We start from the raw sequence: 27994 nt of genomic DNA, 5'->3' as shown, positions 1-27994 counted from the left end.
TCTAACACCTTTGCTAATCATCCTTTCTAGCCCAGAGCTCCAGGCAGGCAGCGAGGGGAGAGGCTGGACGGGGGGCACAGCAGATGCTTATTTACACCTGGCTTGGAGATCTGGCAGGACCTGTGCGCCATGGTGGGAAGAGCAGGGGTGGGAGGGGGCGAAGCAGCGGGAGAGAAAGGAGGAGAAGATCCTTCAGGATGAGTAACGTGGCATGAGCACGCAAACCATGCGAGAGGGGCGAAAGCCCTGTCTCTGAATGCTCTTGCTGCTTCCCGGTCGTGCTGCCTCCCATCTTGTCCTCTCCCTCCGCAGCTGGAGATACAGATTGTGTTGTGAAACTGTGCTGGTAATAATACAGGCAATAGATGCTCCTCTTGGCCTCTCCATGCAGTGCCCCGGAGACTGTAAGGGCTTGTCACTATGGGTGAAACCCCCAAATCCTGGGGTCTGAACCAAGCTGTCTCTCTGAGTGGCCTTCCCCATTGGCAAGGAGATGCAGGAGGCCTCAGGAGCGTGCAGTCACCTCCCACATGCTGCCGTGGTCCTTGTGATACTGCCCGTCCTCAGGCTTTTCCGCTGACTTCAGCCGGGGGCTGTGGGCATTGGGAGCTCTGCCCATCGCCTCCCCAGCCGCTCGGCTCCCTATGCCATGGCCATCCTCCCCTCCGTGGGAGTGGGACTTCTCCGGTGTCACTTGGCTTGGATTCATCCTGCCAGCCCCACGTGGCGCCAGGGAAGTAGAAACCCCGGGGCTGCGTAAATAGCCTGGCATTGCGCCGGGGGTCAGACAGAGTCCCCCATGGGTGACAGTCGTGCTTTGGCTTGTTGGCTAGTGCTGGACAGGTCTACCAGAGGCTGTGTCTCCTCCGTTGAGAAGATGGTGGCCTGGATTTAGCTACGAGGACCTTAATAAGCCTTTCCATCTCCGACTGCTGTGATCCTGCTAAATGGCTGCGAGCAAAAGCCCGCGTGGAAATGAGAATGCATGCTAATGAGTTGTGTTGCCAAAACCAGAAGGAACCAACTCTACAGGGAGTTTGTACTTTTATTTTTTTTCCCTGCTACCCAAGTTCAATAGCACTGAATTGCATATTTCTCTGAGGCTTCTTAACAAACAATTTACAGTGTAAATATATTCGTTGGCATACAAATCACTCTGCATTATGAGTCTTGATTAATATTATAATGTGTTGATGAAAGCTTGTAAGTGGTTCTTGGAACTAAGGTTCCTGACAAAGATTGGCTGTTTGGGTGCCCAGTGTTTGTGGAACATTAGATTAGGGTGGTTTTTTCCTTTGTTTTGGCTTTTTTTTCCCCCCGGTGTGTGTTGTTTAATGGATTATTTCTTTCCCCCCTCCCTCCGTTTAAGACGCCGAGCGCGAAGCGGCAGTGGTGCACTTCAAACCGCACAATTAATTAACGCAACCAAGCTCTTCCCCGCACCGCTGCAACCCGTTTCTGCTCCTCACCCCCCACGTAAAAGGGATGCTGCTGCCCTCCGCCTCGCTGCGGGGTGGTCCTCAGCCGCTGCCGCTGGTTTCGGTGCTGCTTGAGGTCCTATCTGCAGGTGATCAGGGTGGCCACGCAGGCGTGCGATGCTGGGGAGGGACGTGCCGCGAAGTGCGGGGGATACAGGGATATTAGCAATTCCTGTGCTTGCCAGTAGCCGGGCCAGTACGCAGAGCAGCAAATCGGTGTGTAGACTGGAGCCGCTCGGTGAGCGGCGGAGCTAATGAGGCTTGATTGCCTATGGAGCCGTCCCCTGGGGCTGCGCTCCCCCGGGGCCTCTCCGGTGTGGAGGAAGGTTTGCGCTCAGTCCCGCAAATGCGGCACCACGAGGCTCCTTCCCCTCTAAGGAGATTCCCAGCACTTTCCAGGACTCAACGGCTTTGACGTTGCACCTTTCCCACCGAGGCAGTGTGCCACAAAGCACCGAAAGGTTCGGTGGGGGGTGCCTGGTGCCCCTGTCCTGCCTCTGCTGCTCTTCCCTCCGGCTTCTTCCCCAGCTCCATCCTTCATGATGGCTCCTGAAGCTCCTGGAAAACGCATCTCTCCCTTTTCCACCCCATCCTCCTTGCCCAAAGCGGGCTGCTCCGTGTGCTGGGTTGCCCCTGGGGAGGAGGATGCATTTCAGCCCTGCTATGGCATTTGCTTGCGGAGACGGAAGAGCGCGGCGGTGACGGCTTCAGGAGCTGTCCTTCCCTCTCCAGCTCTTATGACTGCTGCTCTCGTTGCCATTTTCCTTCTGCCCTTTGGAGCTGAGCTCCCAAAGGTGTCAGGACAAATGCCACTCTCGTCGGTGCGGATGTGCTGGGAGATAATGTCCAGGCAGGCGGGAGCAGGGAGAAAAGGCAAGGGGGGAAAAATAACCCTCTTTAGCAGGCGGTGACGGAGGGTTTAGTGACAGCCTCAAGTTTTGACCTTTGTTAACTGCTGTTTTGCTCAGAGAGTGACAGGGAGTGCCACGAAATACCGAGTTTTGTGCTTGTACCGCTCCGGAGAGCTGTGCAGGTCGTGCACGGCTCTCTGCCGCGACGTGCCAGGCAGGGAGCGCAGGGCATGCTGAGTTCCCCCGGCTCGAGCGCTGTAGGAATGGGTCATTTTGGGGCAGCATCTCCTCTTTGAGCAGCATCCCGTGCTCGAGCCAGCTCCTGGGTTCGCTCACCTCTGTCTCTCTGTAGTCCAGAGTGGTTTTCTGCAATGGCTCGTGGTGCATCCAGCCGTCCCCGGAGAAAGCAGGTTGGCATGGCCATCCTCACCCTACTCATTGCCCTCCAAGTGCAGCAGCTCGTGCAGAGCGCTTGGAGTCGGAGCCGAGCTGGGCGGGGGAAACACAGGCACCTAAAGGAGAGACCAAGAGAAAGGGGAAAAGAGCGAACAAGCACACGCGTGCCTTAAAAGAACATATTGCCTTTTTTTTCCCCTTCCTTTTCTTTTTTCTGAAAGCAGCTGTGCCTTTTTCCAGCACTTTTAAATGGTTGCCAGGGAAACAGAGCAAGGGAGAGTGGAAGGGTTAGATGGATATTGGACGAGGCTAATGCACTTGTTTCAACCAAGAATTGACAGGTGCTTAGGACACTGAAGGTCCTGGTAACTCCTCATTTGCACGGCTCCTTTGCAGAGCCTCGAGTACCTCCCTACCGCCGTTAATTGTGTTTTAATCATTTGCAAATTATAATCCATCTCCATCAGGGGATCTCTAATGGTGGGTTTATGGAGCGCGTCCGCATGTTCCTTAGCCCTTCCGGGACACTGGGGATGAAATATTGAGTATGTTGGGCCCCGCTGGTACGGGTGGTCTGGCTTGAAGAGAGTTTGACGCCGGCAGAGATCCCAATGGAAAACATGGGAATTGCAGCTGAGCAGCCCAAACGTCGCCGGCCGCTTCTCCCAGCAAGGGGTTGGTGTGGGAGAGGTGGTGATGTGCAAATCCAGTTAGTGCATCCCTTCGCCTGCTGGGTCATCCCCAACCCCGAGCCCGGTGCCGGTGGTGGCGTTGGCAGAGCTCCCGACAGCTCCCTGCCCACCGGCAGCTCCTGTCCAGCCCTGCAGGGCTGCTGGGACCAGTGGTCCCTGGGCGCTTGCAGCCCCACTTGGCTTTTTCACCTTCCTCTGGGTTAAAAAACAAAGATGAATGGATCTTTGTCGCCGTCGCAGCGCTCGGAGGGCTTCCCCCCCCCCTTCCGCTTTAGGTTTTGTTTTTGTTTCGTGTCTGTCTTGTCTAAAATAGCAGCTCCATCTATGGAATAACCAAGGGGCCTTAAACTAGGCTGTTCAGGATGAGCATCACATCTGGTATTTGCAAAACACAGTGAGCAATAAATAGCTACAGTGTCGTAAAACTCAGGCTCTGGAGAGGCAAGGGTGGCTGGTGAGGCTTTTATTGCTTTTTGGGTTTTTAGTGTTTTCCTGGGGAGGGCAGGGTATCGATTAAAAAACCAAGCAAAAACCCACTTGCGTTTGTAGGTGTGAAGGTGGAGAGGAGTGGCGGTGTGATGCCGAGGGCTGGGGGACCCCAGCTCTGCCCCTGGTGCCCTGAGCCCCATCCTGCAGCCCCGTGCGCATCCATCGCCTCTGGGTGATGGAAGACAGGGCTCCCTCCTGCCCGGGGCGTTCCAGGGCGACCTCAGGGGACTCTGCCACCCCCTCCAAAATGCCTGGCCTCCCGGGCCAGCTCACAGCCAGGCTGCGGAAGACGGCAACCTGCCTTTTTCGGAGCTGTTGTGAGCCAGGGAACGAACAGGGTTTAGTCTGTGCCCAGAGCCACAAATAGAGCTGCTCGCTGATCCTTCTTGTCAGCAGCTTCCCAAGCCTGCCGCCTATCCATCATGCCTGAGTGATGGGTACCGGGCCAGCGCAGAGATGCGCAGCGCTCATATCCCTATTATGACATTGTCGGTGTCACAGCTGAGTGTGAGGGACTCGCAAAATGTCACTTCAGGTATTAGAAAATGACTGTGCCTCTGCCGCGCTGTGGTTTGTGGTCCAAAGTGCTCTTCTCCCCGTCAGTCCCGACTGGAGGGCCCCAAATATGCTGTGGAGGCCTTCGAATATGCTATGGGGTTTTTAGAGAAAAGTGTGATTTTAGTCATGGTGCAAGGAGCCAGGCTGACAGCCCCGGGCCACGCAGCCCCTCCGGCTACGGCACGAATGCTGAATGAGCTCCATGTCTCCTCTGAGCAGGGCTTTCTTCTCCACAGCCCCCTCTCCTCCCTCTGCTCCAGACCACTGCTGGCACGCTCTGCCCTGCCAGGTCCTTCACAAGCATCTCCCTCTGCTTTGGAGGGAGCCTGCGCTAGCAAGAAGCGGGGAACTTGGTCCTCGTCACCAGCTCCATCAGGAGCGATGTTTGAGCATCCGGCACCTGGATGCAACTGCAACTCCCATCGCTTCCGAGTTGTGCATGGAGTTGCTTTCTCCAGCCAAAGCCTGTTGATCTTAGAGGATAGCCAGTTGTGCTCCAGCTGACCCTAGAGCTGGAAAAAATAGGTTGGCCCATGCCTGATGTGAGCCCGGCTCTTCCAGAAGCCATTGATGAACCTTAATTGTGGAGGATGTGCCGTACTCATACGGAGGGACTGTGGAAGAAGGGCAGCAGAGCAACAAGTGCTGAGCTGCCTGCTGGCAAATCGGTATGGGGTGGCGAGCTGGAGCAACGCCTGGCCCCGATGCTGGCACCACTCGGCTACGGGCTGCCGTAGGGCTGCCTTGCACCGAGGTGGGCTCAGAAACTGGTCGCTGGGAGGTAGAGACCTCGTTAGCAGCCCGAGTGGCTCCTTTTTGGTGCCAGTCGTGTGGTCTCGTCCCCTCGGCAGCAGGGCTGGCTCCAGCGGCGGGTCTCGGCAGTGCCCGCCCGAAACCGTGCCTCGCGGTGCCAGGGCAATGGGCTCCCTGGTGAGCTGGCATTATCCTCCTTGAAAGAGAGATCAAGAACGGGAAAAGGGGTGGGGGAAGAGGAATGATTTATGAGGCTTTGGTTGGCCAGGCAGGGCATTGTCAGCATATTCCAAAATAATTCAGCATCATCTATTCTGCCTGCAGTGGGAGCTTGTTGCGGAGAAAGAAAGAAAGAAAGAAAAAAACCCACATAAAGAACCCAGAAACCCCCTTGATGGGATGGTTAGAGCTTGAAGTTTCTTTTTTCCTGAGGGTGACTGTCTCCTCTTCCCAGTTCTCTCTGTAAATCAAACCGCCGGTGTCGGATCGGTGGCTCCGTCTTTCCCGCGGCTGCTTCCCCGCTTCCCCGAGGCCTCCTCGTGCGCCGAGGGGACGTAATCACCACCTAGAACGGCTTGAAGGACACAAGCGCGGGAGCCGAGAGGACGATTTTGTAGTGAATAATTTAGTGGATGAATTTAAAGCTTTTGTTCTCGTCACAAATTACCTGCGAACTGTATGGGAAGGCTTTGATCATACAAATTCATTTTACATTGTCTCTATCTGCCAACAGACCCACCTACCCGCTTAGCTGTGGTTTTAACCAATGCATTTTTCCGTGCGCATCGCCGTGTTTTGGAGGCGGGCTGGACCCTGCCTGCGCCTGTAATTAACCTGTCATTTTGGTGGGTGCGGTTTTAATTACTGGCATAGGATCGCCTGTCCAGGTTGCACTGGAGTTTGGAGAGCGATGTTTGTAAATGGGAATCATTTTGTGGCGTGAAGTTTTCGGTACCCCCCGTCCCCTGCGTATCACGGGGTGTCTGTGCAGCCCTCGAAGCGTTTCGCTTTTAGGTGGAAGGGGATGAGATGGGCACGGGGCTGGGATGCCCGGGCAGGGATACCGGCGGGGATGAGTGCCGGTGTTGTCAGCCTGTGATGTGCTGTTGGGTGGCATGCAATGAAGGTTGCCTTCCCCCTCCTCGCCCCGGCAGCTCTCCTCACCACCAAGGGGCTTTTTTCCACATCCCTGTCCTCTTTGTGCTTGGTATGGACGATCCGATCCGAAGCTGTCTGCCTCCCCCCTGCTCAAGCTGCAGCAGTGTAGCAGCAAGTTTGTTTGGGGCTAGGGAATTTAGCAAAGTGCATGTGAAGGAGGCTGCAGCCTGCCCAAAGAGAGCCACGTGAAATGAAGTTGTATCGCGCTCCGAGATCAAATTATCCTTCTCGGCTTTCGGGGAGATGACTCGCTGCAGCCCCATGCGGGAGCTTGCCGCCTCCTCCTCGTCTCGGTTTATATCCCCGGTCCCCTGGCAGACGCTGCAAATGCTCACTCATCAGGGCTTGCTCTCTGTGCTAATGGCCCTCTATAAATAAGCCTCAGGAACAGTGATAGAGAACAATCATAAAAGGCAGGCGCATAAATTAAAGCCGATGTTATAATAAACTAGACAAGCCCTTCATCGAGGGTTTTATGTTTCTCCTTGAGTCGGCAGCTTTGCCAGGAGAAAATGATTTCTGCGCGCCTTGGCCCAGTCCTCCGTCTCCCCGCTCCGTAGGTGCACGCCGGTGGGTGGCAGAAATAGTTGGCATCGCCATCCCCCTTTTTCGGCATTACGGGTAAAGAAGCCGCAGGAATTTCCCAGAACAGCTCTCAGCTTCCCTTACTCAGGTCCTTAGGGTGGCAACAGGACCATGGATTAACTGTCTGGGGTGGCTTTGGCCGCTGTTTGTAGCTTTTGGGTAGCTATAAAAGAAATGTAATGCCCCTGAGTGGCTGAGATTGCCGAAAGCTGAGCCCTGCGCCTCCAAAGAAAGGTGGAAGTCATTGCATTCGCCCCGGCGAGCTGCGGTCAAACCTCGTGGGCCTGGAGGGAGATGCCAGTGTATAAAACACAGCATCTTGCTGTGGTTAGAGAAGCATACGCGGTACCTCCAAAAGACTGCTCCTTCCCCTTTGCCCCGCAGCATCTCGCCGGCTGGAAAAGCACGTGCCGGTGGCTGGCACGCGGGTTTTCTGCCGTGCCTCGGGAGTGCTATATATATTGCTCCGAAACTCCTGCCTCTCTCGGCGAGTTCATAGCTGTCTCTCCGCATCACGTCCTGGATGGCTGAAACTTGGCAGGGCGAGCGGAGTCGCCTGCTCCCGAAGTACAACTTCCCTGCGGTGAAGTCGTCAAGGAGATGCAGCAGGTTGTGCCGTGGGCGTGGGGGTGTTCAGGGCTCCGGTTCGTGCCCCACCGAGAGCAGGAGTCGGTCTCCTGGTTCTGCGACGCGGCATGATGCTCTGCAGGGGGCTTTGGCAGAGCTCGGGTCTTGGTGAGGTCCTGCCGGCTCAGCCTGCTCCCAAACCCCTTTTGGACACTTTGGACCTGAGTTAACGATCCTGAGAGCCGGCAGCGAGGATGCAAACTCCTGCTCTGGGCTCTGAGCCTGATTTCGAGGCTGCCCACCCGTCCCCTACAGTGAAATCCAGATAACATCCCTCAGGTGGCAGGTCAGGGATGGGGAGGTGGCAGCAGGTTCCTGGGGGCCTGGCAGGCTCTTGTGCCCCGAACCTGCTGCATTTTGGCTCCGCAGAGGCTGTGCTCATCTCCACTCTTAACTGCTCTGCTGGCAAGGAGGGGCAGGGCAGAGGGATGTGTGCTGGGGGGGGAGATGTCACCCCACGCCTCTTGCAGGAGGCTGTGGGGACAAAGAGGGGGAGAATTATAGGTGTCCGGCTCATCATGAGAGGTTCAGAGCAATTTGCAAGCACATGTTCAGCTCTGCCATGAATCCCTGCCCGGCCACGCGCGCAGCTCCGTGCGGCGGCACCGGTGCAAGCGGGGAAGACGCTGAGCGGAGTTACGTGTGTCTGGGGCAGCTCGAACGTGTCCTCCTGGTGCTCGAGCATCTTCTCCCTCTGTACGGTTTTATGGAGATGCAGCACAGCCCGTGCCGGTGCGGGGAGGTGATGGCCAGGTAAATTATGTGTGTGGCAGTGTGGGGAGGGTGGAGGGGAAGGAAGAGGGCAAGGAAGGAGGGGAGGGAGACAGATGGAGGCAGAAAGGGAGGGATGGGGAGAGGGGGCGAGAGGGTGGGCTCTACTTTCTGCTCCCTGCTGCTCTGCGCGCTCCGGCCCGAGCTCCCCCTCGTGTTCAGCCTCACATATTTCTCCAGCATTCTCCTGACGGTCCTCTCCGAGTTAACGCAGGGATGTTCGATCTTTCCTGCCACGTTTGCGCCGGAGGAGCCGGACTCCCGTCAGGCAGCCCGCTGGCTGCAGGTCTGCTTTCCACGCAACCGAGGCATCCCCCCCTTCTCCCCAGTGAAACTGCAGCGTCGGAGGTGCCTCCGGCCTTTCGGAATACTCAGGCCAGAGCCAGATGCTCAGACAAGCTCCAGCGAGAGCCAGAAATCCATAGTTTTGATCGTGTGAGGAGAGGCGCGTGCCGCAGACGTGCCCCGGTGTATCTGCCCGGTGCTGCTCAGGTGCCTGCCGGAATCCCTGGAGGGGCAGAGGCTGAGATGTGCCGTGCCGTGCTGTGCCGGTGCAACGTCGGTTCTCTCCGGAGGCTGCCTGGCCGCTCCCTGCCACCGCTCATCAGCCCCTCGCTGGTCTCGCACAGGGTCGTTTTCTGCTCCATTTCCTCCCCCAGCCTTTGAATCTCCCCCCCCCCCGAGCTCTCTGCTTTCTTCTTCGTCATCCCAGCTGGGATAAAATATGACTGCAGCCGCGAAGCGCCGAGATCGCAGCTCCCCTTGGGGACTGTTTGCCCACATCACCTGTCGGATCGGGAGCCTGCATGTCCTTGGAAAAATATGTATTTCAGGCCGCCGGGGTGCTAATTTGCAAGGCCCATTACTCAAACGCAACATTAAAATGGCCGTCCATAAAGCAGAGCCTTTATCCGTGCCTCCCCCTTGGTCTGAACTCCCTGCGCCAGGTATAGGCTTCCTGTCAAGCCTAAGAGCCAAAAGCAAAGATTTATCGATAGGTACCTTGACTCCGGCTTGCATTTTAATTATGTCGCCGTCAGCCTGTGCCGAGAATAAACTGGGTGGTTATTGTGTTATCCTCGCTTCATCTCTCCACGTGAATGCACAGGGAGAGACGCGGTTTTATGGAGTTCCTAACAGGGACCCTCTCCCTTTCCCACGTCCTTTCCTCCCTGCTCGTCCGCACGGATCAGCAGAGCGGCCGCTCGCCCCTGAAATACCGATGCCGGTCTGCACGTGAGGCTGGGAGGGAAGGACGCGGGGAATGAGTCCTGTGCATCCCCATCTCTCGGTGCCTTAGTTTCCCTTCACGGAGGAGCTCTGTCTTGGCCTCTCCCAACCTGCTGAGTTTGCAGGGAGGGCAAGCCTCCCTGCCGTGGCCACCTCCGCTCTGCCGGCGCGGGAGGCAGAAAGCAGGGCTCAGCAAGGTGCCGGAGCCGAAATTGCTTTTTGGAGGGCTCGATTTCACGCTGGGAGCCAAGCCGTGGCACCGCGAGGAATTGAGAAGCCACGCTTGTCAGGGAGGAGATGCGATGAACTTCGGAGTTTGCTTGTTTGTTTTCCGTATATATTTGTGTGCGGGGGTGTGTATAAATATTATTTGCGTGCGCCAGACGACACTGGTGTTTTGCTGAATGCGGGTGCAAAGTTTGACCTGGCACTTTCCGGTGGAAGCGATACATATTTATTAGCGAGGCAATGGGTGGGAACGAATCCCTTGCTCGCTCGGCGTGGCAGACGCTATCTCAGCAAAACGGGGGCTATAATTATGATAAACAAAAGCAAAAGCAGCTCCGCCGTGACCGCATCTCCCGTGCTAACTTCATTACGAAGCCACCTTCTCCGGACAGGAGGGGGGACCAGCCGCAGAGGAGATGCTCTCGGGAAGCTCCTGGCCGTGCAGGCATTGGCTCTGCGAGCTCCTGGTCCCCAGGTGCTGGAGCTCATCCCCTGCCTCAGTTTCCCCATTGGTAGCAGTGACGTATAGAAGTGACTTAAGTCTTAGCCTGCAGCCCAGGAGGGGAGTGCGAAAAGCTCCCTTCATTAATAAGCACAAAGTGCTTTGATATTTTTAGATGGAAGTGCCACGTATTGATATAATATTACTGTACCTCATTTGACTTCTTTTTCGATTGCAAGCCCCCTCTTGATCCCGTTACCTGCAGTAACAGTTATCTGGCTATATTTTATCATCTGAATATTTCAATTAAATTACTTTAAGGGAAAAAAAAAAGCCTACGCTGAAGTTGGAAATGATCACTGTATCACTCCAACTTCCCTCCATTCCCAGAAGGTTAATTGAAAGGCAGCCATCTTGGTGACGTTTAGACAAATGAGGATAATTATGTGTTCTCCAGCTCTTTGAGAGGTTAATTGCTTAGATGTACGAAGACTTGAAGAACAAAGAAGGAATAAATCAGAAGCAGGACTATGATCTGATAATGTAATTTGGTATATTCACGTACAACTCAAACAAATAAACCCCCTAATTGCACCAAGTCGTTCGGCCACGTGGATGCCCTACGGGGTTGCCGGGATCGGGCACCCGGCGCCGGCCGGCTTTGCGCGGACCTGGCCCTTGATGGTGCTGGGAGAGGGGGTACCAGGTACCTCCTCCTGAAGGAGAGGTCCTCAGCTGGCTCCCGCACAGGGGTTGCTGTTGTCATCTCACGCTGGCGATGACTTCTTCATCTGGCGGTGTGCGGGGCTGGCGTCTGGCTCCTCGGTGCCTGTTGCACGAAGCGTCCAGCCCTCATCCCAGCGGCGAAACGGCGGGTGGAAAGCGAGGGGTCAGCGGAGGCACAGGAGAGGTCAGCAGAGGATTTCCTCCCGTGGGTTATTTTATTTTGCCTAATTGCTGGTGAAATTTCTGCAAATTGGCAATTATATTCTTGGGCTGATGGCTTACCCAGGTCATTTACAGATCGCGCGCTTGGCAGGAGCGCTTCATGGCGTTCGCCATGAAATATGGCTTCACCCTCCATTGGCAGAATTTCCCTCTTTTTAGAGGTTTTTAGTTCTGCCTGCAGGGATTTTGCACGCTAAATCTTGTGGCTGCTCCCTCCTGAAGGAAGCTGATTTTTCTTTTTTTCCTTTTAATTCCCCCCGGTGATTGGGGTGAGGGTGCTTGTCTCCAGGCCAGTTGTTTGGGAGTAGGTTTGTCCATCTGTCGGCCCCTCCGTCCTGCTGGGATGGGATACACGAGGCGCTGGAAGCGATGATTTTCCCCTTACCCTTCCCTGCCCGGCTGCCCACTGGCACCGCAGCGAGGGGTGCAGCGTGGAGCTGAGGGCCTAGAAAGTTTGGGCTTTTATCAAAGGCTTGGGGCTGTGCGAAACACCGAGCTTTCCAGCCGGGATCAAATACAGCTTCATTTTTCAGCCACGAGGGTCAGGAAAAGGGTGCTTTTTTTTTCTCCACTGAGAGCTTGGGGGTGAAACATCTTCATCTGGAATCTCCTCTCCCCCTCCGCTCTGTCTCTGGGGAAGTTTGAATTGATTTCAAATGAGAAAATGCCTCCCCAACCCTAACGCGCAAGGAGCCGTGAGCCTCGGCCTCCGAAACACTGGCCTGTCAGGCCTGTCTGAAATTGCAGTTTAATTCTCCGTATTTGCTCTTGTATTGTGCATTAAGATACAGCGAGTTTATCCAGCAGTCCAGCTGTTTTGAAGATAATTACTACAGAACTCAACCTGATGTAAAATAATCCTCCCGGGCAAGCAGCCAAGAGCCTGAGACTTATCCTCCAAAGACTGAAACCTCTCCATTACCCTTAAGAGCTGCAGAGATAGGAGTGGGCATCTCATGACAAATATATTTTTGGTGGTAATTAACGGGGGGGTCAGGAGAAGAGGTCTGCATCCCCCCTAACTCCTACTGGGGAGGGTGGTGCGGCCGGACAGACCGACGGAGAGCGTGGGGACCACGTGCGATGGAGACTCGGCCGGGTTTCCATCCAAAGCGCCCTACGTGGAGTCATTTCCCCCAGGGACCCCTTTCGTGGTTGTCACCCTCACGCCCTTCTGCTGTCCCCTTCGCTGCGTTACCGCCCTGGGTAACCCCACGCTGGGGCTGCTTCAGACCAATTTTCCCTCCTTGCAAGCCAGGGACAGATGTGCAACCGGTTTGTGGTCTGTACAGAAGCTCCTTCTGTCGCAGACGTGCCCTGGCCCGTGTTTTAATCAGGCTGCCAACATCCTTTCTTCTCCTGCGCCTGCGGGATGCTGCCGGAGCCGTGGCTGCTCTCTCCCAGGTTGAAAGCAGCCCCCTTGCCCGGCTGAGACGGAGACGGTCACCAGATCCATCAGGACAGCTGAATCATAGCGGTCGGAGCCTCGTATTGCCACGCGTTAATTACCGGTACTTAACTATATGGCTAACTGTGACAGCGAAAACAGTTATTTCTGTCTCTCCCTACCTGGGAAGGTGGATGAAAAAAAATAGAAAAAAGCAATAGCAAGGGAAAAACCCAAACCCAAAACCCCACCACAGGCGTAGAAGGCTTCAGGTTCTCGACTGTTCGGGTCTGCTAGCACCGCCAGCAATAAACTCTGTGTTTCTTCTCCTTTTGATTGAAGAACACTAGAAATCAGCCGGGGCGCAGGTGCTGCATTGTGTTAGATTAGCGCTGATTGAATTCGTACACGGGCGCTGATTGAGGCGCAGGGCTCTGCCAACGCCGGCGTGCCGCGAGCAGGGGGGTTTGCCAGATTGTGCCCCTTAATCAGCACCCTCAAATGTGGCGATGGTGTTGGCGGGGGTCTCTCGTTGGGTCTTTTCGTCCCTGCTGGGCAGTGCCCCGGTGTAGGGTAGAGGGGAATTTGGCTTCCCCGGTGAGAAGACAGATCTCTGCCCGTGTTTCCTAGGATGGGTGGCGATGCCTTGATGGTAAATGCTGGCGGATGTTGGTTGTGTCTTTGGAGAGGAGCTGGAAAGATGGCCCAGCCTTCTGCAAACCACAGGATGGCCTGGTGGCCGCAAGCAGGTTGGAAATCGTTGCCCGGCTGTTTCAGGGACCTGACTTTGGGGAGAGAGTGCAATCACTTAGGTACCGTTTTGGGCAAGGAAAGGTGCCTCGCTGCACCTCTTCCAATGTCCGTGGTTTTCCTGGACTGGCTGCCCCTGCTCGGTGCCTTCATTTTCATCTCTGCTCTGGAGACGAGGTGTGGCCGCCAGCATCGACTGACTCTGATGTTAGCATTTAAGTGCCACCTGCTCTATAAACATCCCTATTGATCTGCTCTATTCAAAGGCCTCCTGCTTTATTTCTTTTGCCGCCGCCTCGTTTTCCCTTACGAAGATTTCTCTTAAGCTAATAACAGCCATTGGCCATCACGGCTTAGGCAGGTGCCTTCTGACCTTCCCCGCTGAGCTGGGGGAGCATCCGGACACGTGGACATGGCCAGACCGCAGCTGTGCGGGAAATTGGGGGCTGCTAGGCTGTAGCCAGAGGCTGTTTGCAAAGCCGGTACGGTCCTGAGGGCAGAGAGCGTTGCTGTTATTTTCTGATCAGCAATGCATTTCAGAGCAGATTGCAGTGGCCGTGACTTGCATGGGGCAGGGAGAGCAACCAGGAGCTTTGTGCAGGGCAGGGACGTGATGGTTCCGTGCAGGAAAGGGCTCCGGTAGAGCCCCGATCCAGAGCTCGCTGAAGGCAGCGCCGACCTTCCCGGGGGCTGCAGAGGGTTTCTGAGCAGACCCTGAGTCATCAGGATACAGATGCGTTGTCGTGTCAGAAACAAGGGACTCATGGTGGGAAAATCAAGTGGGAGCCAGGAGCAGAGCGTGCCCGAGTGCCCCAGCCCATCACGCCACCCTTCCCCTTGCTGATGATGTTGTCAGGCCGGCGTGTGTCCCCACAAGCTGGAAGTAAAAGCAACGAGGAGTGAAAGAAGGGCTTTAGGAACGGAAGGGAAAAGCCTAGCTCGCTTTAACAGACCTGACTGTGGTTTCTGCGTTTGCTCGATGTGGAGCATTAATTCAGAAAATCCTGTGTGTGAATGGCTTTGGGAAGAAGATGCGGTCACTTAGCGGCAGCGGGGGCACCGTGCAGCCGCTCGCCTCGCTGCTCGTCCCTTCCCCGTGCAAACCAGGACCTATTTCTAAGCCATCTGCAGCGCAGCTCTGCCTGGGCTTAGCGTCGTGCCATGCTGCCCATAGCGGTACCTGGGTCTGCGGCTGCCTGCGGGGTGCAGGCAAAGGGCAAGCCCCTTTGACGCTAAAGGTGGGTGCAGACCCCTCCCCAAGTCGACGTCGGCTGGAGCTTGGCACCGACCCGGCATTGGGCTCAAACTTTGCATCCCCTGGGTTGTCGCAGAGGCCACGCAAAGCCCTGCCGTTTTGCCGGGTGCTAAATCAGGTGTTTGTGCGGCTCGGCCCCCTCAGGGGCTGCACGGCGAGCGTTAAGTCTTGACTTCTGATGCCTCGTGCAGACAGCTCCCGCCCTCCTCATCATCTTGTTATTATTCTAATGTCTGGGAGCTGCAGTCATGGACCAAAACACCATTAAACTATCTGAAATGGAGCAACTCGACAGCCCCTGCCCTCACAGGCTTAATATCTTTGCAGATGGATATTTTATATTTAGCAACCTCTAATGTATCAATTTGGGCTTTGATTTTTCACGGGGAGCGGCTTCTATTCTGGTGCTCGGTAGTGGGCGGGCAAACTTCCACCGCAGGGGAACCGGAGGGGAGAAACTCTCCCCGACAAGCCCCGAGCCTCTGGAGAGGGCAGGAGGGTCCCGTAGCCCTCGGAGGGCTCGGTTGGCGGGGAAGGGCTTGCCGGTGGTCCAGAACCTGTTTGAACAGCACTCGGAGCGCTTAGGGAATCCCAGCAGCACGGTAGCAGTGGGCCAGGCAATTAATTAAGCTTGCAGAGAGTGAGAGCCAGCGGTGCGCGGCTTTGCGAGAGGCATTTGGGGTGACTGGCGTGTGGTGTGTAGGGAGGGAGCTTATGGGGAAAAAGAGAAGAGTTTAGGCTGGCCGAGCTCCCCGTGCATCCCACGCTCTTTGTTTTCCCATGGGGGACACGGGTGCAGCGACGGGTCGGGACTTGCCGAGCGGGTGGTGAGGGCTGGATGGGAGGTGGTCGTGCTGGGTGATGCCAAACGGCACATCCCGGGTCCCCTCCGTCCTTGGGGCGCTGGGATAGCTTGGGGATGCTGTGGGGCCCTGCACCCTGCATCTGGGCACCAGGACGGATGGGAGAGGTGGGAGAAGGGATACCGTGGGTGCCTCGGAGAGGAGACAGGGTGCCGGCAGAAGGGATTGGGAATGAAGACAAAGTGCCTCCCGCCTTCCGCACCAAGAATAAATATCAGGGATGACAGTGATGGAAACCCAGGCGGCACAGTCCTGCCCTCGGGGAGCTATTGTGCGAGACCCGCCATCACACGCCGCAGAAGCCATTGTACCCGCGGCTAATTTGACGGTTTACATTGTTGGGAGAGGATTAGAGGAGCCGCCGGGTTTTGATGGCCTGCTTCTAATTTGCATCTTTAACGAAGCGGGAGCCCAGCCAGGTTCTGTTCTTTTGTGTTTACTTCTGAGGAAGTGTGTTTATTTCCGATGATTACAAATAAATCTCCTCTGCCTTTGCTCCAGCCGCCCAGAATAAAAGGCGTTCAGAGCCCTTTAACTCTGTAGCCGGGGCGAGTACCGGAAGCAAAGGAGAAATCCCATTAGGACTCCCCGGCAAATGTAATTAATGATTTCTTCTCAAAGAAAAGGGTGCCGGGGTGTTTGCTCTGCCCCCGTGACAGGTACTTTTGGTTGGAAACTTCCCAGGGCGAAGCACAACCCCGTCGCTGTTGAGGGGCTTCGCTCCCGATCGGGGTGAGCTATTTTAGCCCCTGAAAAGTGGGTCAGCCAGCCAGTTTGCGACTGGTTTCGGCATCTCCATTTGTCATTTTGACGAGACGTGTTGCCTACAAGAGAGAAAAGCGGTTTGGGGTTGAAGGGCTGTAGAAGTGTTTAAAAGTAGAGCGTTGTTGGTTTGCATAAGGGAACGGGAGGGTTTTGGGTTGGTCCAAAGACGAGCATCTCCCCCGAGCCTCCTGGCTCGGCCGGGGACCAGCAGTCCCGGCTCTGCGGGTGCGAACTGGTCACCCGGACTGCTTGGGATGCGCATCGACGTTTTGGGGTCCCAAGCATTCCATCTCTTGGGATACTTTGCACCCACGGAGAGGGGTTCTCGTGCCGTATTCCTCCATCTCTTGCCGTGCCATTTATCCCTTCAAACTAGTGCCAGAAAACTTGTGCAGCCCCAGCCTCACGCCGCATGTGCAGCCCCAGGCTTGGCCCTCGAGTCAGCAGTGCAGGAAAGGACTGCGACGTGGACCAGGAAAGGTGGGGGACGAAGGCGACGGGTGTTACGTCATGGTCCTGCGCGTAGGAGAAGCGCTGTCAGTGTCATTGATGGGGCTGGGCAGGAGCCTGCCGCAGGAGCGACGCAGGGGTCTCTCCTAATAGGTCTGGGAGGAGGGAGACGGTCACTTTGTGCCACCAAACACAAAGAGCGCATCGGCAGAGTTATCTGTATTGTTGACACTAAGTGAAATAATTCCTCGGCAAACTTCAGAATTAGCATTTAAGGATGAGGAATAGGGGCAATTAGAGGGGAAGCGGCACAGTGCCGGTGCCCCTAACTCCCTCCCTCATGCATCTTCTCGCACTGCCGCGTTTGGGTTCATCGCCCGAGAGGCCGTGTGTATCAGCGTGAGCGCTGGGGGGGCCGGAGCTCGGGCGAAGCCCAGCGTCCGCGGCTCCCTGGCAAGCCGCTCTGGCAGAGAGCACTCATGGTGGGAGGCAGCCGAAGGGCTGCAGATGGTGAAAAGTCTCTGCTCGAAGGCGGTGAGGGTCTAAGTGGGATGCAGAGATGGAGAAGCAGATGGGACAGGTCGCGTTGCACGAAGAAGGGCTGCGTGGGGGAGCCAGGACGAGGCGGGTGCCAGGGGCTTGTGTTTGGGCTGACAATATCGGTCATCGGAATATCGGAATATCGATATTCCCCCCGCCTCGCTGATGGGTTTTCTCCAGGTGAACTGCGGAGCCAGGATGGGTTTTTTTTCCCTCCCATCTGACAGATGCTTTATTGTCTTTTGTCAAGTCCTTCTGGACTTGTAATGCAGGGTTTCTTCTGGAGAGGGATATGGCGCCTTCAGGAGACTGTTAATGGGGGTTTGTCTTTGTTCTTAATTAGATTCCTTCAAGGGAAAAACCTCCTGGCCCGCTTTATTATGCAGCTTTGTTAGAGCTTGTCTGCTTTATCTAAACACTTTGCAGAAGTCTCTTTACCTGTTTGCTTACTGGAGACATTATCATAATCCTGGTCAATTGGAAATAGGTAGCAAAGACAGCTCGGCAGACGAGGGACCGCTGGCAGCTTAGCAGCTAACAGAGATCGCTTTCTGAGCCAGGTAAAGAAGCTGGCGGGGTGCTCCTCGCGTCGGGGTGTCAGTCAGTATTTGCCTTTGAAGAGCCGATTCCCAGGGCGTGGGAAGACTTGCAGTGGGAAGGTGAGGTCGGGCGAGAAGGTGCCTCTGGAAACGCCATGCTCTCCGTGGTGGCTGATGGAGGGTGGCTTTTCTGCTGGTGGTTGCTCTGACACATTGCTAGGAGGTACAGGAGGGCTGGTTTTTTGAAGGAGGGGTGTTTGTCTGGTCCCTCCCCGCCTGCAGCTGCAGGGGACAGCCCGGGCTCCGGTGGAGAGGAGCACGATGCTAAGCAAGCAGAGCCAAGGGGACTTTGTCCCAAATTAGCTGTTGAGTGGCAACAACTGAAGAGTGAGCTCAAGGGATGGAGAGAAGGAGCCTTTGCCTCCTTGCTTTTGGCACGAGTCTGTTAGAAGGAGGAGTCTCCAAGTTGCTCCTGCCCGTTTGCTCCGAGTGGTTTCAAGGGTGGTACTGGTCGCCAGGCGCTACGGGCGAGGGAGGGTGATGCTGTCCTGGCCCTTCCTCGTGTGAGCGTGTCTGCCCATGTTACGGGCATCCCTGTGCACGAGTGCAGGCGCGGCTTTGAGCCATAAATGCGAGCTGTAAACGCAGAATGAGCGACCCCAGTTCTCAGGGGACCCAGACCAGCCCCAAATCTCCCCGGGAAGCGTAGCTGGGACATGCCACCCGAAGCTGGGCAGCAGGTTGAATGTGCCCGGTGATGGCACGAGCTCCTCGTCCCTGTCACTTCAAACCCTAGTCCTTGTGCTTCACCCCTAATGAGGGGACCCGAGAGTACCTCGCAGGGCTGTAGTCTGGATATTTATATAAGCGCAGACACGCAAGTTGTCTGTTTTACATATTGCTGCCCTGATTTTCCAGTGCACGTAATGAATAATTTACAGAAGCCGTGTGTAAGTATCTCTTTATTATTCATTATAAAGAAGTGAGACAGCAGTAATAGTCCACTAGACTGGAATCCCCCAGGGTTGAACTTAACTCGGCTACACTTAGCTCTCCCCCAGTTAATTTGAACAAAGGGAGGGCTCGGCTTCCCGGCAAGGACGATGCCGTCCGCCGGCACAAGGCTGCCTTGGTCTGGCAGAGCAGACCCGGCGCCGCTGCGGGCACCGGCGCGTGTCTGATGCCTGGGCAGGCTCCTGGCACGCCGGCAGTGCCGCGGCGGGCTCGGAGGGCCATCCGTCTTTCCCGGCATCCGTACGCGATGTGGCTGGTGGAGACATACAGCTCCTGCAAGGGGAAAATTACTTGTTTGTGGGAGGATATATGGCTCGTTTGTCTGAACCGAGCGCCCGCGGGGACCCTCAAACATGCCAACTATCGCCCCTTCCCTCTGCCCGATTAATAATCTCCATCGAGGTGATGCTCTGCAATCCCAGCAAGGGAGGCATATAACACCCCCAAAGCCTCTGCAGGAGAGGTGCCACGGCAGGGACGAGGACAGGGCCAGCCTGCCAGCCCGTCTCTGAATTTACAGGCGTGCGGAGAGGGACTTGCACGAGTTTCTTGATTGACTGTAGGTGCCTTTTCCCTAAGATCTCGACTGCACAAAGCTGCGGCAGCGCTGCCGCCGCCGGCACAAGCTTGCGCCTAGGTTCGCTTTCCCGGTTTGCTTTCATGCCGAGAGAAAGCTCCCCTACCACGATCCTCGGGTGGGAAAGGCGAAGCTCCCGAGAAATGCCGGGCTCTTAATTTAGCCAAATGCTCGGTGGTTTTGCTGCGGGCGCCGTGGCGGTGGCAGGGAAGGCCACAAGTAAACAGATCGAGAAAAATCTATCAAACAGAATGAAAAAGACGTGTTCTCCGGGAACATTTTAATTCCCTCCCCCCCCCCCGCCCTTGTTCTTTGCCAAGCGTAAGTCAGCGCCGCAGACCGGAGCTGCCGAGCCCCCGCGCGTCTCGGAGCGGGGAGGGTGGGAGCCAGGCAGGAAATAAATAATGGAAACGACCGCGTTGTGTTTTCAAGGCACTTGTAGGATTTACAGCTGCTTATCCAAATGTTCCCTTCTCTTCCCCGTGCGCTGGCTTTGCCGTCTCCTGCTGTTTCTCTTCTTCCCCTCTCCCCGCGCGTGTGCCGCCGCCCCTCTTCCCCGGCAGCGGGTGCGTATATCACCCCGGGGATGGCTCGAGGGCTGCGCCGACGAGCCGAACTGTCAGCAAGTTTTACAGCTTCATCCGAAATTCTCCGCGCACAGCGAGGGCGGGGTGGGGTGGCGGAGGTGGGCGAGCAGGGGGGCGCGGAAAGTCTGTGCGGCTTGCAGAGGTCAAACGTAATGGGATTTTCGTCTGTGGCTCCCCGGCTCTGTATAAAAGAAAAAGGCAGGGCTTTTTTCTGGTGAACCTGCTGTTTCTGTGAAATCTCAGGTGATGGAGGGATGCGGGACGTGGCAGCAGGGTAGCCTGGACGTGGCACACGCCATCTCCGTGCTGGCGGTCCGGCTGTGTGCGACGGAGAGCCAGCGCCGCAGCTCCCATCCTGCTCGCGTCCCCTTTTGGGAGTCGGGATATTCGCTGTACGTTGTGCCCCCGCATTTGTGACCCTCTGTCTCTTCCTTTGCAGGTGTACCGTGGATGACAGGGTCACGCGGGTAGCATGGTTGAACCGCAGCACTATCCTGTACGCCGGCAATGACAAGTGGTCTATAGACAACCGCGTGGTCATCCTCTCCAACACCAAGACCCAGTACAGCATCAAGATACACAACGTGGACGTCTACGATGAGGGTCCCTACACCTGCTCCGTGCAGACAGACAATCACCCCAAGACTTCGCGCGTCCATCTCATCGTGCAAGGTAGGTCTTAACGTACTATTGCCAAACCGATCATTTGATAATAGAAGGAGATATGTGAAGAGTTTGGAGGCCTTCTTGGTGATAGAGGTGGATCAGACCAACTTGCGTTGCTTTGGGGGTTGAGCTGCTTGGGGACAGGGGTATTGACAACTGCCTGCCGTGACGGGGAGTAGACGGACTTGCGTTGTCTCAGCCTCGCTGTGTTGTATGGTTGTTACGTGGGGCAGAGGACACCAGGGAACTGAAATTGGGGCTAGCCTCCTCCTCCTCCTCCTCCACTTCCTCTCCCCTTGCCTGTCCCTGCTGTGAATTTGACCCATCCCTGCTGCTCGGGATCCACGTTGCTCGATTCGCTGCACCGAGGAGTCGTTAGTAAGGTGCTCGGGCACGCATCTGAAGATGCTTCAGAAGAGCCGAAAGCAAAGCGCTGCCAGTCGCGGTGCAGGAGCGGACTCCAACAGCACGAGGCTCCCTGGTTTTGGGAGAGAGGGCAGAGTGCACGAGCGTGTCGAAGTCACTGCGGGGCCGCGAAGGCCTGTTGGCACCGGGCTTTGTAGGCGAGCGTGTCGGCATAGCAGGTGCTGTTTGGTTGCAGTGTTCCTGAGGCTGCTCTGACGGGGGATCTGGGTGCCAGCAGATCGGAGGTGCCCGTAGCACGCCGGTGGACGCCACCTCCGGATCTTTGTGGCTTTGCACCAGCTACCGGCTTTTGTCCGGCCTCTAGATTAATATTTCAGAGTTAGCGTTAGTTCAGGTTAGATAAAGATAATGAAAGTTTCCTAATCCTCTTAAAGAAGATTTATCCGGCTGAGTAGAAAGCTCTCAGAATACAATAAAGCGTGTATAAAACCAGGACCTAATCTTTCCTTTAATTTCAAACAGCTGATGGGTATTGATTTTGCAATGAGCAAATCTGAAAAATTTCTCGGCCTCGACACGTCTCCGAGAAGCCCCAGCACAGATATGTATGTATTTATGTATCCTTCTCATTTGGAGGAGGCAGGGTTTGATTGCGGCCACCCATCCAAGCGGTTTTCCTGCCAGGTCTCGTCGGGAGCGTGTCGGGGGACCCCGCACCAGGCAGCACTCGCCTTGGGAAGAGGGGGGGCGGAGGACCGCCGGGAGCATCCCCTCCATCCCCTTTTGCGGGGCCTCTCCCTCTCCCCTTTTTTGAGTTGCGTGCGAGCCACCCATCTGCAAAGTTTCATCTGTTTATCCTGTCTGCTCTCTAATCGTGCTAATCCATCCAGTCAACACCGGTGAAGTATCAGAGTGCTTTGTGCCTAATGAAATCAGGTGAACCGGCAGCGGTGCTCAGCGCCCGCTGCCCTTGCCCCTTTTTCGGAGCGGAGCCTGCGACATAGCTGCTTGCCGGGCTTGGGTGGGTGAAGGCAAGGAATAGTTTGCATCTGGAGCAATGGTCTGGTGGCGAGGTGTTCCTAAATGTGCTGGGAAAAGTTTTCCTCCGGCGTGAGCAAGCCGTGTTGAATTGCAACAACACTGCGGTTGTCAGCTGCGTTGCATCTCTGCAGCTGCAGGGAAGCCCGAGAGGAGCTGGGGATTGTACGGTTGCGCAGGCTGAGCTCAAGTAGACCATGCTCAGAAGTTTCTGTATTTCTCTGTTAACGTGCTAAGCTCAAGCCACGCGCTTTGCCTAAGTTGTTACGCAGAGAAAATCCATCCGTAGATGTCACCTTGCTGTCCCTTTGATGGAGGCGTCCAGAAAAGCAAATCCTTCCTTGCTCTGTTCTCACTTCACCTCCAGCGCAGTTGCCTGTGGCTAAAATGTGCTTTCCGGTGGCTTGGACCGAGTGGCGTGGCCCACCGGCACAGCTGGCGCAGCCAAGGGCTGTTAGCCTCCACGCTTGCGTGCCAGGGAAGAGCCAGTTTCCTATGAGGGTGAAGAACACATTGTTCTGTGCTGGGAGGAAGGGGAGCGGTTTTCGAAGGACGCACTCGGTCCCGGCTGTGCAGGCAAGCAGAGCACTTTGCAGGGAAGGAGTGAAGCCCTGTTTCTGTTCTAGCTCTCCTGGCCTTAAATATTGACTTAAAAATGAGGTTTTGGGGTCCTCCTTCATCAGGGGGGCAGCCATCCCAGCAGCAAGGGCAGGAGGACCACAGGGGATGGCCATGCACACCCTGGCATCATGCCTCACCCGTGCCAGCTGGCCAGCGAGCAGGCAGTAATGACCAGTTAGCAACTGTGTTCAGGTCAATTAATTTATATTTGTATTTTGCAAAACTAAAAGTTGGCCAGATAGAGTATTGATTCTTTGTCCCTGTATTCAATTGGGTTTTAATTGTGCTACTGCGGGGCCTGGCCTTCCCTCCTAGCAACCCAGCGATAAATCTGCCAGGGAGTCGCAGTCAACAGTAAATGTGTCTCTTAGCGTCGTTATTAATACATCTCTTGGATCGGTTCATTGCAACAGCCGTTAACAAGGGTTTATAAAAGCGTAGGTGGCAAGAAGCCAGAGGGGTTTTTTTTGTCTCCCTTTTCCTCTTTTTTCGGGGGCCACCTTGTGACGATGGGACGGACGCTTTCAAAGACATGCGTGGTGCTCATGGCACGCCGACGTGTCGTGGGGAGAGTTACAAATGCGGAGAGAATTGGCATTTAATCTGAGCCACCGCATCCTCCTCTTGCCCTAAACAGCTTGAATGGAGAATGCCATGGGGCTGGACCTCGGATCAGCCCTCCTGCCTCTGGGTATGACCCCCCACGAAGCCCACGTCAGCTCCCGGGGAGGTGCAAGCCTGCAGGGACAAGCCGGGAGACCTTACCGCATCGTGCCGCAAAATGGTTTCAGTGCAAGGCTGTAGCCGGGGCTCAGCCGTGCCTCCTTGGCGTGGGCCGTTTCGGGACACGGGGTGTATTTCAGTCTGAAAAGCGGAGCTCAACGTCAATGTTTTGGTCGAGGCTGTGGCTTTTGCAGTCAGCGCCCCAGGAAAGAACAAGCCTGGCGTCCTCCTTGTAGCAGCGGCTGTAGAGAGGAGGGCGTACGTGCCGAAGCAGCGTAGCGTAGCACGATGTTGCTTTGGGATCTGCACGCCACGCGACACCCTGTCTGGCGGGGATCTCAGCGGTGAATGTCGATACTGGCTGTCGCTCCCTAATAGTGGGCTTTGGTATTCCTCAGATGTCCTCTGTTTCTGATTTATTTAGAGAACCCTCCTCTGTACTGCCTTAATCCTACTCGCCATAGATTTTTCATTAAAACCTCTCCTGGCTGTCGGCATTGTTACTGTTAGTTTCTGGTCGGCGCAATCCATTTTCCCGTCTCAACGTCGTGCTGCTTTCCTCGCCCCGGGAGCCAGGGCGGGTTTCAAAGGACCGTGGCCTTCGCTTGCAGTGCTGAGGTTGTGGTCGTGCAGTTGGTTTTCTAAATCCACGTAAGGATGCTCTCCCAGAGCCGGTCCCGTGTCCATTGTCGCATCCACCGCCTCTCAAAGCGGCACCACCGCACGCGTAGCTCTTCAGCAAGTGTCTCAAAAGCAAATTGAGTCTTTATTTTTTCCTTCTTCCCAATAACAACTGGCTCTTGGAGTCTCTGAAAGGGCAACCCTCCCGTGCCCCATACCAACCCTGTTGAGCTTCCCCAACGCAGACCGTGCTCCGGGCTCCCCCCAGCATCACAGATTTCATGACGGCCGCAGTTAAGCTTGCTTTTATCGCGCTACCTTTGATATCCAGGCAGGAGCTGAGACCGTGATACTTATTAAAACCTTACCAGGAGGCTGCATGGTGAGGTGAGGGGAGTGGCTCAGCCGCCTTTGGTTGTCGTAGGAAAGACCTGATAATAGGCTCTAAATGTAGAACGTGCTTATATATTACGCGCTTAGTATTTAGACGCTGGAGAGTTTGGCATAAGGGACATGCACATAAGGGACATGTACATAGTGTACAGAAGCAGATGCAGCTGAGCCCGGAGAAGGGAAAGGGTGAGACGCAGCGATGCAGGCTGTGACCTCCGGAGCAGGCTTGCCTCCCTGCTCGGGAGGTTCATCTGCACTTGGGATACTTACCCCTTACTGAGTGGTTTGAGGGAGTTTTTTTGTGTCTACCTAAGAAACAAGATGATAGTGAGGAAAAGAGATGGCGTGCAGTAGATGTGATGCAAAACATCCGACACAAAATGTTGGCAGAGGTTCCCGTTGCTTCACGTAGCGTGCTAGACTGGCGAGATTTTACATACCTCTTGGATTGAGGGTTTGCAGGAATGGCGAAGGTGGTTCTTGGGGCACATCTCTGTCTTGCCGGGTGACACGTGGTGTCTAAAGCAAAGTGTTTGTCACCTGCCCGTTCTGTACGTGCCACTCATTATGGTATGGTCCCCAGGGGGTCGACTGCCCTCCATCCTGCCGGCAGCAGGGAGAGGGTGTCCCAGGAGGAATGCAGCTCCTCGCGCCGAGGTCTCGACAGGCTGAGGGCTCAGTCCAGGTCCTCCGAACCTGCCTGAGCTCGTCTCTTGGCATTTTTGGAACAAGTGCACGAATATTACCGGGCGGTGGCTGAGATCTCCACCCGGCGCGGCACAGCCATGGGCGGAGGAGACTCCCTCGCGTGTGTTTCTCCCCTCTTGGCATTGAAGCTGCTCGTGAGGTCAGGCAGCAAAGGGGCCGGTGACATTTGGATGGGTGCTGTATCCAAGTACGTCTTCCCTTTTGCCTCTGGGTCTAATCAAGTGTTTTGTCGACGACTCTGTTCGGAGGCTCGGCTCTGGCTAGCCCTCATTGCACTGGGTTAATCGTCCAGGCAGGAACGAGCGAAACAGTTAATTGAAGCAGGAAACTCTCCTGGAGGTCGGGCTTGTAGCGGTGGGGATGGAGCGCAGGGAAATAAAAAGGAAATCAAAGGGCTGTTAAGGGGAAATGGAAAAAAATCACTTAGGCTGGAAAGACGTCTTCCCAGCAGGAGCGAGAGCCCAAAACACCGTGGTGTTTCAAGTAATGTTTCACACTTCCTTCTCTGGGGTTATGTGAGCGGGCGGGGAAGGAAAGGGGCCCAAGCTGGGCAGAGCGGTTTATTTAGCTGGATGCTGGGTGGCACAACAGGGACAAAACGCAAGCGCAGAGGAAAAAATCAATTAGCACGAGCTCCGTTATGAAGAGTCAGGGGGAGATGCTGGGGAGGAGCAGGGGTTTTTTTCGTTCAGAGGCAGGGGGCCTTTGAAAGCCGCCACTTTGGGAAGCGAAAGCCTCGGCGAGCCGTCAAAACCTCGAGCGATACGTAAGCATCGCTCAGCCAGGGCTTTGCATCAGCGCTGCCGCTCGGTGCCTCTCCTCTCCGTGCCTGCAGGTCTCACGCGAGACTCCCCGTCAGGCATCCGGGCAATAAATGTGCTCGTAGCGCCCGCAAACAGGAGAGGAGACCCTGGCCCGTGCAGCGGTGCTATGCCGGGTGTCATTGCAGCAGCAGGTTGTGGGGAAATGCTTTCTTTTCCCCCGAGGCAGAAACAGGTTGGGATGCAGCATTCAGGCCTGGCATGTGTTTGCAGGACCAGGAGCAGAGCTTGCTTCTGCTCTGGAGCTGACAGAATCTCATGGGAGTGGGAGCATGGAGGCATTGTCCGTCACGGTGTTGTGTTGTTCTGCTATCCGGGACTGCACCGGAGGCTCACTGTCCTGGTTTTGGCTGGGATAGAGTTCGTTTTCTTCCTAGTAGCTGGTATAGTGCTGTGTTTCGGATTTTAGTATGAGAATAATGTGATAACACGCTGATGTTTTGGCTGTTGCTAAGCGGCGTTTACACTGGTCAAGGACTTTTCAGCTTCCCCTGCTCTGCCGGGTGCACGAGAAGCTGGGAGGGGGCACAGCCAGGACAGTTGATCCAAACTGGCCACAGGGCTATTCCAGACCAGATGGCGTCATGCTCAGTATAGAAACTGGGGGGAGTTGGCCGGGGGGTACCCGTCGCTGCTCGGGGACGGGCTGGGTGTCAGTCGGCGGGTGGGTGAGCAGTTGTATCGCTGTTTTTTCCTCCTTTGGGTTTTGTTCCTCTCTCTCTCTTGTTGTTTTCCTTCTCATTACAATTCATTATTATTATTACTATTATTTTGTTCCAATTATTAAACCGTTCTTATCTCAACCCACGAGCTTTCTTACTTTTGCTCTTCCGATTCTCTCCCCCATCCCACCGGGGGGGAGTGAGCGAGCGGCTGCGTGGTGCTTAGTTGCCGGCTGGGGCTAAACCACGGCACTCACCCACTCACCCAGGGGTCTGATGCACTTTCATCTATGCTCCCTGTGCTTCGCTATCGTGAGCCTGTAAGGGTCATGACAGGATGCTTGAGGGCACGTAAGTTGTGCTGCTGGACAGGGACAGCGCAGCCAGTGCCAAGCAGGGCTGTCCGGGAATGTGGCAGCGATTGCTGCGCTCACGGTGGTGGGAGGTGACCGATGCCACCGCCTCTGTGGGCAGGACTGTTGGTGGGGCCCTCTCCTTCATGTTCCCACAGAGCCACCTCCAGCCCGTTGCAGAGAGGAGCGGAGCCAGTCCCAGAGAATGCGGGGACTCGGTGTCCCACCATGCCTTGGCTGGACTGGGGTGGCACAGGTTGAGGTCACAGATGTTTGGCCAGGAATCAGGTCGGTGACAGACTCATGAGGTGGCTCGGTGGGAAGGAGCCCCGCTGCCCCAGCGTGGTGTCCAGGTCTCACTGAAGAGCATGTCAGGTTTTGGAGAGTGACACCAGTGTTGTCAAAGGTGGTGGCCGATGTCCACCAAGTCTTGTCTAGCATAGGGTCTAGTTGTGTTCCTATGGAGGGAAAGGAGCGCCCACGAAAAGCAATGTAGACCAGTGTCCTGGGACAGGAAAAGGCTCGAAAGGAGCAACCAGATCCCCACCTCGCCCTTCTTCCCTCCCCAAAGAAACGGAGGATGGGCAAGAGAGTGAAGACGGCCCAACGGGGGAGATGCAGCAGCAACGTGGCGGCGAATTCAAAGCCGAGGCATGCCCAGAGAAAACCTGGAAGGAATAGCAATGATTGAAGAAAGAAGGAACCAGAGAGGGAACAAAAAAAACCAAAAAACAAAACCAAAAAACAAAAGACGAGAAGAAAAGCCCAGAGACTTGTAGAACAAAGGGAAGAGAGAAGGAAACGTGTGCGCACAGAAAAGCACCGAGCATCAAAAGAGCGGGAGGCAGCAAAGGGGAAAAATGAAAGAGTAATGAAGGAGCGAGGGCACGGAGAGGGGGAAGGTCTGGAAAGAGGAAGAGCCTGACTGGCAGGAAGAAAACAGCATGCACGGCCGAGGCAGGAACAGCCGCTGTCCTTACAGTGGCTGGCATGAAGTGCTAACCTGAAATCCGGACGGGAGTATGGAGGAGAGACAGGAAGGGGAGCACCCAGAGAGCATCCTCGGGCTCCGTTCTCGAGGCTTCTTGG

General features: G+C 55.6%; 1 protein-coding gene across 2 annotated transcripts in view; it reads left to right on the top strand.

Annotated features, from left to right (window-relative positions):
• Window positions 1–27994, top strand: part of LOC140661809 (opioid-binding protein/cell adhesion molecule homolog) — a 314252-nt gene that overhangs the window by 262778 nt on the left and 23480 nt on the right. For both annotated transcript variants that reach the window (XM_072884536.1, XM_072884535.1), the window contains one exon: window positions 20373–20605. In XM_072884536.1, the coding sequence (XP_072740637.1) occupies window positions 20373–20605 (233 nt within the window). The remainder of the gene's footprint in view (window positions 1–20372; window positions 20606–27994) is intronic.

Source organism: Ciconia boyciana, chromosome 20 (genome assembly GCF_034638445.1).
Source record: "Ciconia boyciana chromosome 20, ASM3463844v1, whole genome shotgun sequence".
Lineage (NCBI taxonomy): Eukaryota > Metazoa > Chordata > Aves > Ciconiiformes > Ciconiidae > Ciconia > Ciconia boyciana.
Note: the sequence above shows the minus strand (reverse complement) of the source record. Positions and strands in the feature narration are given on the sequence as shown.